Raw genomic sequence first — 10,958 nt, 5'->3', positions numbered from 1 at the left:
TTAATAGAAAGAATCACAAACTTCATTGCAAAACAAGTGAAGTGACCACTATAACATCGCGAAATACAAATGGTATTGGTGTTGGGACTGTTGGTGTTAGCGCTAGCTAACCCTCGAACAGAACCATTAACATACACAGGAATTAACCAAATAATGCTGGTGTTAGCGAGCGCTAACACTCAGATACAAACCATAGAAATAATTCTGGTGTTAGCGCTAGCTAACACTCAGATAAAACTATAGAGCAAGCACAAGATTTTACAACAAAAAAATGGAAATAGAGGTGGTGTTGGCCGGCGTTAGCGCTAGCTAACTCACGGACATAATAGCCACACTGACACAAAACATTTTACTGTATAACTGACTAAAAGCAAATGGAAAATATGGTGGAGGATGCTGGCGTTAGCGCTAGCTAACACTCAGGCAAATTACCACATTTTCAAATGACATTCTATACTTTTATCTTATAGTAAAATGACTTCTTCAAATGGTTGGTCCAATTATGTATTGGCCACCAATCTTTCTGCTGCTGCTGCTGCTCTTTACATGTATGTTTTATAGTCTTTACTGAACTGTGCCATTCTTGTCCACCAATAATTTGCTAGTTGGAAATACACAAATTATTGACTGCTACAGAAATCCAAGAACCCCATGAACTCATGGTTCTGTATCATACTGATGCTCTTCTCTATCCCTATCACCCCTGTAACCATTGCATAAATCGAGAAAAAATCAATTATTTTCTTGCTTCTTAATTTTATGTCGAGACTCGAGACATAATTAATATGATAGATATTAAACGTATGCTCTCTGTAACAGCTTAATTTTTTAAATATGATGGTCACACAATTCAATATTTTATGGCGATATAAAAAAAAGGGCAGCCCAGTGCACGAAGTATCCCGCGTTCACGCAGGGTTCGGTGAAGGGCCGCACCCCGAGAGGGTGTACTGTAGACAGCCTACCCTCATGCAAGCATCAATGGCTGATTCCACGGTTTGAATCCGTGACCTATAGGTCACACGGAGACAACTTTACCGTTGCTCCAAGGCTCCAAGACAACTTTACAATATTTTATTTTATGGCGATATGAAATTCAAGAATTGTTTATTGACTTACCCATTGTGAGAGCGCTGGCGAAAATGACACCAGAGAGTATGAATACAATGAGTGATGCTCTCTTTAAGATTGCGATAAGTTTTCTAATGAAGCATTGTCCCCAAAAGCCAGCAAGAATAGATACACTCATGAGGTATAGAGCTGCAATATGAGTTTAGTTAGTCCTGAAGATAATGTTGCAAATAATGTACAAGACTTAAAAGTGAAAATTTTGAGAAATTTGTTGAGACTAAGAATATACCATAATGCATTGGGAATCTCTTGAGGAGATAAAACTCCACCACTGATAAAGATGATGAGAACATCATCACAAATGTTGCTGTCGCACTAGCTACCTGTAGAAGTAAAAAAACAATGTCCTTTTTGTCAATTTCCCAATTGATTGAAACAGCCATCTTTCTCTGTAATATTCCTTAGATATTTCCACAAAGACATCTTCATAAAACCATAATAGCACAATTTTCTAGCCACTCATTTAGTAGAAACCTATAGTACCATAGAATTTGTTATTTTGAATTAAGCTCTATGCAGTTACAAATAATCCTTTACAGTTCGTATTGATTGATTACCTGGAAAAAATAGTAAATTACCTGTAGTTTATACTACATTAATAATGTAAAAAATCTTTATGATGTCAGTATATGTAACTTAAATTCTTTTTGAAAATAGATTCTTTCGCGATAGGGTGAAGTACACAAATAGACCTCAAAGTGGATGGTCTTGAATTTTGTCCTCACTTGCGTCACGAGTAAAACTTTATGGGCAACACTTTTAACTTTTGACCTTGAAGTTCTACCCATAACGAAAGCGGGGATCAAAAATTAAAGACCATACCCAAAAAGTGTCATATTTCTGCAATTTTTTGTTTGGGATACTAGAGTTGTTGGGAAGTTACAAGGTTCCCTACCAATCCCTCTCTACCTTCTATTATTTGTATCCCACTAGAGCAACCATAAATAATGGTAAAGTTTAGAAGAAGTGACTAATTTTTAAAAAGGAGACATAAGTGAGAGTAAAGGCTTTCCAACAAGATGTATTTAAAAAGTGAGAATAAGGCTGTCCCATAAAGATGTACATCTTGTTTTAGAATCTTGGTGATTGGCATACATCATGTGCAATAATTAACAGAGTATGTTCATATCTAGTGTTGACTTCTTTGCAAAACTCTGCCACTCTACCAAATCATATTACACAAAATCTGTAAAATGTACATCCTAATTCAACAACTACTACTACTACGACGACACAATGCCAAGTAAGCTGAAGTCGGCTATATGAATCTTCATTGTCCAAAATTGGATATCATAATCAAGAAATTAATAAATGAGGTAACGACGACGGCCATACCTGAGGGATAACTCCAATCTCAAGAAGAAGAGGACCAAGAATGAATCCACCACCAGATCCAAGCAGTCCTCCAACAGTGCCTCCCAATATGCCACAAAGGGCACAGAAGATAAGGTTTGTGGCAGTCCATTGAATGTCAGCCTCACATATTGACTCTGTATTCCCGTCTAGTCTCCTCTTCTTGCTTTCCTTGTACAATTTCACACATTCATACCCAAACACTGCGAATGCTACTGGGAACTGAAAACACAAATGCATTCTATAAGACTCAGCCTCACCATACACAAATAATATTATATAAACGACTTAAATACGCGACAGGGTATTGTAAGTGGCAGAATGACCTTGCTGCCAATATTTATGTACCTGTAGTAAGTTGAGCACCCAGTACAATGGAGTACAAGCCACTAGATTGTTCTGTAAACAGGTTAAAAATAGTTAAGTTTAGGTGCATACCAATGGGCATTTCATCGACAAGTTAATCTTTAGCGCGTTTAAATCTAGTAAATATGTTTAGAGAAGAAACAAGTATATTCAAATTAGAAGGTAGAGGGTTCACTTGCCTTGAACACTTGAAGAATCAGAAATATGAACCATACTAGAAAGAGCACCATAATTCTCTTCAAGTTAAGGTTGAACCTAAAAATTTCCTGTCAGATACCAGAATTAGACAATTACAATCAATAAAATAAGCTTAGAAATGGGAGCCAAAAACAGAAAATTCTCCATTTGATGTAGTAAATTAACTTACCAGTGGTGTTTTCTCCTCCCTAGGAACCAATGACTCATACATTGTATCAATAACAACAACTGAAAGAAAGCAAGTAAAACTAACAAATATTAGCCTAATTTAAACTAGGATCAAATCAGTAGTTACTTTTTCTTAGTAAAAAAAGACGGAGAAGTGTATTCAGTTCTTGGACGACATACGTTCACCACGTGAATTAACTGGAACTTCTTCCATTGATTTCTGCAAGTTCCATACAAATAACACAGATGAAAAATTAGTTACCATCAAATGTAACTATTTGACTGTTATAAAAAATTAGTACTAATACATTCTTAATCTCATTGATATTGTTTAAGTAATTTATATATGTTCAATACATTTGGAAGCAAAAGGCCCATGTAAATCATTGGATTAGTAGAGCTAACCTTGAGAATAGTTTCTTCTTTCCACATCTCAATTGCTTTAAAAAATGATCTTGATGAAGTCCCTATTACCAAACAATAAAATACAATTAGAGTTGCTTACTTGCTTTAAGCTATGATGTCAGAACAACAAAACCAATAGTTTAACAAACACAAATCCAAATCTTGCATTAGAAAACAAGGATGATAACATAAAGGACCAATAATGAAATTAATCATGGTTAATAAAAAGGACTTAACTTATATATATTGATAGTATATTTTAATATGTCGCAACAAGTATACTGTCTTATTTGCCAAATCACTAATCTATACTTATATGACGGTTGCATATAATTATCTTAAGGATGATTATATGTCAGTATATAAAATTTAAACTCCGCGAGAATTACCCATGAAGAGGATGATGATGAGGACAGTGATGAGCCAATAAGGGAAGACAACACTTAGAGAAACACCAAGTGTGATGCCTAACATGAGCATAGGCTGAAACAACAGAGCCAAATCATAATCAAGTATTGGTACTTCTCTGCATGGATGTGGTACCCTCAAATTATACCATACTGATGATGCTGATGCCCCCATTATCATACCTGTAAAAAAGCAAATTAACTTTTCAACAGAATGAAAAGTGTCCACAAAAGAAAATACAAATAATTCAGATCTACCCCACTTACAACCATATCTTTTCCTGTCACTCATCCAAATCACTTTATTTACAAGTTTTTTCAGCTTCTAAAGCTTGCACAATTCCCAACCATTCTATTGAATTTAGTTATGTTTAACCCACACATCTAGCGGATAACTCTTTATTTACAAGTTGTGATGCTATTAATCTCTTTCTTTTCATCTTTTCTTGAGCCGGGTTCTATCGGAAACAACCTCATTACCTTCAAGGTAAAGGTAAAGTCTGCGTATACTCGCCTTACCCAGACCCCACTGAGTTTATTGTTTTTGTTGTTGATGTTATTAATCTATTATCTCATATATGAAATGCAAAGAGAGAATGCTTACATTTGGAAAGAGCAGCAGCAGATTTTGTATCAAATCCAAGAAGCAAAGTAAGCATAGGAACAAAAATGCCTCCTCCACCAACACCTCCTACAGTACCACAAGCTGACCCCAAAAATCCTATTATCGTTGCCACAACAATTCTCCAACTAAATTTCAATTCCTGCAACAAGAACAAAAATTTTAAAAAAAAACATATAAACCAAAAGCCATTTAAGGTAAAACTCAAGACCCTTTTTTGCTCCACATGTATATACCACGTCTGGATGAGACTCGTAAAGTTGTTGCTATGTGAGGTCACGTTTTTGAGCCATGAAAATAGCCTCCGATAAAAATGTAGGGTAAAACTGAGTATAATAGACTGTTGTGGTCCGACGCTTCCCGGACCCCACGCATAGTGATAGCTTAATACATCATACTGCCATTTTTTATGTATATACCACATGTTTATAACTATAAACAACAACAAACCCAATGGATTTTCACGGGTGGAAACAAGCATATATAATATAGAAGATTATAACAAGAGACAATAAATACCGGCCAAACTTTGTCTTCAGATCCAATGGGTCGTTGCAAAAGGTTAGAACTTTGATAAAATTTTCCATCTTGGAAGTTCTGGACAAAGAAAACTGATAGAACCGCCACAGAAAAACCTGCTAACAGATAAATCAACAACCCTTTTGTAGCCATAGCCAAATGAAAACCAAAATCTTCTCTTCCCTTTTTCCTTTGCAAATCACTCCTGTTCTTCTTCTCTTGTCTTATGTTGTTTCCCTAATGAAGATTTTGAAATGTATGGCTAGCCTACCAGCTAGGCGTTACCACATGTATTTATATAAGATGTTACAAGAATGAATGAATAAGAGAATCTTATTTGGAATTAATTATTTTCTTTATCTTTTTTAGTGGGTGGTGATTTTGTGTTTTTCTTTTTTATTTAGTTAGGGGTGGGAGGTGGCGGTGGGGTCGGGGGCATTAAGGGCATGGAGGCACGGGGACAACTTAGGACCTTGGCCATAGATTTTGCCAAAATGGTTTTATTTGACAAATACATGTTTGGCTATAGATTTTGCCTACATTTCAGCCAAATCCCAAGTCTCAAATCCCAAATACCAAAATCAGCTCAATAGCTGGTTTTAGGCCAAAATATCATTATTATATTTTTTAAAAGTTACTCCAAACTTTTGTATTTTATAAAAAAGCCCACTATTTATTATTTTGTAACGATGTTGTTTCGTCTTCTCGGTCATCTGATAGTGTATCATGTAGTTCATTATAAAAATGATAAGTTTGTATCAAATTTATTTATGTTCAGGACTATGGTTTGCGATAATATAATGAATGGTATTGTTGGGTATTTGTGATAGTTATTAGAACTTGTGGGTATAAGTCATGTTTCATATTTTTCCAAACCAAACTTCACCCAAAACATATGTCCAAACACATTTTCATCTTCAAACCAAACTTCACCAAAATCAGATTTTTCAGAATAAATTTGGGAATTTATGGCCAAACGCTAGCTTAACATTTTCTGAAGTAGACAATTAATACTATGTCCGTTTTAATTTATGTGAATCTTTTCAGAGTAAGAGAATTAAACTGACTAAAACTACTATAAAAATGTAAATTTTGATATAAATTTTCAAATTATTAAAAATAAAAATAAATATTTAAAAAACTACTATAAAAAGTGCTATAAATCATAGCAGATAACATTTCAAAATGTTTAGAAATTTGCCAAATAATATGGTAATTTGATTTTGTTTGATTTCCCTTATAATATATACATAGGTTAAGTTTTTTTGTTTTTTCTTTCTAGAATAGGTTTAGTTTATAATAACAAATTGGTGAAAACATGCTACGTAAGTTAATCCAAGTGGATTAACTTACCACACATGTGATACACACTGTTTTGTCTTGTAGCGGCCTTTACATTAGAACAATATTTCGGTTCTTGAAAAAACAAAGGATTGTTGTTTAGGGAAAGTTAATTTTTTCCATTACATTTTCGGAATAAAAAACTTTACTAATTATTTAACTTTTTACAATATAAACCTCAAACTATAATTCTACGTTAAAGCAGTTACTCCACCTATTTCAATTTATTTGAATCTTTTCGGAATACGAAAGTTAAATGAAATTTTAATGTGAATTCGAAAAGTTAATTTTTTTCATTACTTATTTGAAATAAAATACTTTACTAATTATTTAACTTTTTACAATATAAACCTCAAACTATAATTCCACATTAAAGCAGTTTCTCCACCTATTTTAATTTATTTGAATCTTTTCGAATGCGAGAATCAAATTAACTAATTTTCAATGTGAATTCGAAAATTTAGTTTTTTCTATTACTTTTTGTGAATAAAAAACTTTACTTATTATTGTATCAACGCAATATTATCCTATAATACAATAACAATAACAAACCTAATAAAATTTCACCAGTGGTATTGGAGAGAATAGTATGTATTCAGACCTTACCCTTATCTTTGGGAGGTAGAGAAGTTGTTTCCGAAAGACCATCGGCTCGAGAGGATGAATAAAAACAATCAAATATCTACAACAATAGCCAGAAAAATGATAATAACCATCTAATAACTAGAAACGCAATATTATCCTATGCTCTTTATTTTTTACCTCGTTACTGAATTTCTTTCCAACTATAATGTGACTGAATTTTTTTTTACCTGAGTGTCTATCAGAAATAACTTTTTTACTTTCACAAGATAGGGTTAAGATTTGTGTATACACTATCCTTCACAGACTCAATTTATGAAATTACACTGAGTTTGTTGTTATCGCTCTTTACATTTTACAATCGAAAACTCAAACTATAATTCCACATAAAAGCAGTTACAATATGTTTGTAAACTAATGCTAATCGCACTACATAGAAAAGTGACAGTCAAATTGGATGTACCGAGTTTTGAAGTTGTGGTCTGTGTTGTGTTGTTGCAAGATAAGTACCAAGTGTCCCAGCAAAAACAGAAACAAAATAAAAAGGAGTAATTTCGTGGCAATTTCTAATTTGGAAGTATCTGGAATCATAGATTCATAAGGTATTCAAATTTGGAACGAATACGTTACTATAAAATATGAGGACCAGTTAAGAAGAGAAATAGAATCTTTTATGTCTAAATTTGTAACAGGGCGCCTGGTCTAAAGCCGATTTTTAATTTGGGGCCTTTCAGAATGAATTTTTTTTTATCATAACATCGATGATTCATTCTGATGTTTCTATACATAAAACAACACAATTTAGAGCAATTGTCGCACAATAACTCACTTAAACCAACAAAATATAGGGTGAGTAATGTGCTAAAAGTATAGAATTTTGGCCTAACATCAGTTGTTAATAATTTATTTTATAAATAATTTAGTCTCTCCTAAGATATTATTGATCTTAGATAATAGAACCAAATTCATATAAATACCTCACTAATGATGTCACTCGTAAAATTTAAATAATGAAAAGTTTTTATATTCGCGACAAGGGTTTAGGTGGAGTGATTCTCTTTCTGCATTTTTTGCTCAAACGGTTACATCACTACTAAATTAAAGTTATCTTGAATTTTTATAAAATATTTTATTTTTTATTTTAACATACCCAATATATTTAGACCCTGTCTCTAAAGATTGTTGTGAGATGTATTTAATCCAACTTACCTTAATTAAATATATTGGGTTCGAGTCCTGTGGTTAAAAAAATCATGTTAAAACGTGTTCTCTCTTTTACTAGGTCTTATGCGGTACGAATCTAGATTAGTCGGGATCACAATACAAATACGAGTAAAAAAATAAAAGAAAAATTTGGGGCCCTCAAAATTTGGGGGCCTAAAACCTTTGCTTTAGTGGCTTGACCCTTGGGCCGCCCCTGATTTGTAAGATCTTTTTCCTTGTAATCATTTTGACCAAAATAACCCTTTTTTTAGATAAAAAAAATCTAAGATTAGTAACGAAAAATTTAAAATTCGATGAATAATGGACTCGCTATCCTCTATTGTTTTCCACTTAATACTAGGTACTTGTTGAAAGGTCCGTTCAGAAATTAAGGGAAATAACCCTTTTTTTAGATCGAAAAATCTAAGATTAGTAACGGAAAATTTAAAATTCGATGAATAATGGACTCCTCTATTGTTTTCCACTTAATACTATGTTCTTGTTGAAAGGCCTGTTCAGAAATTAAGGGAAATGTCATCTTAAGTGGTGCATCCATAATTTTCACTAAAGGGTGTCAAAATATAAAAAAATAAATACATGAAAAAATCAAGGGGAGTCAACATATAATAATATATACTTATAAAATAAAAATTATTGAACTACACGGTGTAATTTTTAAAACGAAGGGCCTTTGGATAAGGTGGCTCCGCCACTGTCACCTTATATTGCTAAAAATCAATTACTGTCGTTTACCTCCACTTATCAGTAGCGTAGTTACATATATTGAAAGGTGGTCAGCCGAATACTATTAATCGAAAAATTATACTGTGTATAATAAATATTTATATTGTGTTTATAGGTCTAAAATTATTTTTTATATGAATATATTAAATTTTGAACACCTCGTACGAAATTTCTTGCTTCGCCAAAGCCACTTATCGTATGCCTTTTCTTTTCTTTTTTCTTTTAATGCTTTGCATTTAGTTCTTTTATTATCATTGACAAAAGGTTGAATTTAATTTTGGTTTGTGGGATACAAGGAAATGACAACAAAAAAAAAAGGGAAATCTTTACAACTCCGGTAAATTTTTGTCCATAAAGACTATATTTAAAAAACTCATATTGTATTTGGTTTCATTTATCCCTAAACTTTTAATATATACTAGAACGATAAATGCTTACCTGCATCGGATGTTTGTACCAAATCAAATAATTTAACCATGAGAATCTCAAATTAAAGTATAAATGCATATCATCTAACTATGATTAAGTAATAAATAACTGATCTTTAAGATAAATTTTATGCATCCATTTGCTTGAGGTAAAAACCGGGATAAGGGTAAATTTTTATCATACTAGAAGTCTAGAACCTTTCATGTAGTTTATAGTAATTCGTGAAAGTGCTAGAATTTCACTCCTAAAACCGGAATTGACTAAAGATTAACACAATGTTCTAAACCAAATAATGTAATAAATATTTATCCTATTTCTCATGATCGGCTGCATCTCATTTAACAGCGACATGTTGAGATCATTTTATGGTTTGCCAAAAAAAAAAATCATTTTATGAATGAAAAACAATCTTTCAAACCAATGCAGGAGCTGGGATAATATTATTTCCATGCGAATAAATTACGTACGTAACAATTTGTACGCGTAATTAATAATTTTATTAATTTTAATAAATAAAATTAATTTCAAACCAATGCAGGAGCTGAGGTCAATGTTTTATTATTAAAATCAAAGGAATTGAAGTATGCTAAAAAAGAAAGAATGATTTGTATGAAAGTGCTTTACAAGTGGAAAAAATATTATAAAAATCAAATATTCGAATGATGCTTGAATTAAGTCAGGGAATTAATAAGATTGCTAGAATAGTCCGAGGTTTTGAATTTTAAATTTGTATAATCCACTCAACTTTATAAATTAAAAGTGGATTTCTTTTGTTAGAATTAAGAAATAAATTAATTAATAATTCAATCAATTGTCTTAAACTTCGACATAATTTCTCTCCGAAACACCACTTTTAATATTTTGTAACCATAAAATTTTACATATATTCCTAAATCATTTTTTATATATACTATCAATAAAGCCTCAACGGCCATTTAAAATTACCTTTGGATGCATGGTATTAAATAATGTTATACATTTTAAAGTTGGGCTAGCATGCATATGGTTTGTTTCGACCGTATCATTAGCGTCAATAATAATTTTTTATTTTCTCACAAACGTTATAATTTTTTTTTATAAGACGAACCATTTTACTGTAGAGTGAACTCTGACCGTATGCCAGTAAAAGAATGAGCTGGCGACTCGTAGGCTTGGTATGCATGGGTTAAAAGAACATTTAAATGCCCAATCACGGATATATATATATATATATATATATATATATATATATATATATATATATATATATATATATATGAGGGAATACATTCTCATAGGACTATTTTTTTAATTAAGAAAAATTCAAAGCCACCTTGTTGGTTGTGTGGGGGGGGGGAGGAGGTAGGCATAGGACTAATTTTCTATCTGATATTTTACTTTTGATTTTATCTTGAAAACTTTGTTCAATAAATAATTAGTATATCACTTTGATACTAATAATTACCAGGTCACATTTCAATAAAAAGGTTGATGGGCCATGCCCATGTTGT

General features: G+C 32.1%; 1 protein-coding gene across 1 annotated transcript; it reads right to left on the bottom strand.

The window, feature by feature from the left end:
* Positions 1–5,449, bottom strand: LOC104098687 (sulfite exporter TauE/SafE family protein 4-like). The gene is made up of 12 exons (XM_009605487.4): positions 5,170–5,449; positions 4,633–4,792; positions 4,011–4,211; positions 3,622–3,683; positions 3,397–3,436; positions 3,218–3,276; positions 3,030–3,116; positions 2,833–2,883; positions 2,467–2,706; positions 1,361–1,454; positions 1,120–1,260; positions 1–703 (listed from the first exon to the last, which is right to left on the bottom strand). Exons 1-12 carry the CDS (start codon positions 5,320–5,322, stop codon positions 621–623), a joined length of 1,371 nt encoding a protein of 456 aa, XP_009603782.1. The 5' UTR covers positions 5,323–5,449; the 3' UTR covers positions 1–620.
* Between the last annotated feature and the right edge of the window lie 5,509 nt (positions 5,450–10,958).

Source organism: Nicotiana tomentosiformis, chromosome 7, assembly GCF_000390325.3.
Source record: "Nicotiana tomentosiformis chromosome 7, ASM39032v3, whole genome shotgun sequence".
NCBI lineage: Eukaryota > Viridiplantae > Streptophyta > Magnoliopsida > Solanales > Solanaceae > Nicotiana > Nicotiana tomentosiformis.
Note: the sequence above shows the minus strand (reverse complement) of the source record. Positions and strands in the feature narration are given on the sequence as shown.

Excerpts from the sequence above, each read along its gene's own strand:
- LOC104098687 (XM_009605487.4), bottom strand. The coding sequence starts at position 5,322 with ATGGCTACAAAAGGGTTGTTGATTTATCTGTTAGCAGGTTTTTCTGTG. Across the intron at positions 3,684-4,010 it reads CATCATCATCCTCTTCATGG|GGACTTCATCAAGATCATTT; the intron begins GTAATTCTCGCG and ends GTTTGGTAATAG. Across the intron at positions 2,707-2,832 it reads GGGTGCTCAACTTACTACAG|TTCCCAGTAGCATTCGCAGT; the intron begins GTACATAAATAT and ends TTGTGTTTTCAG.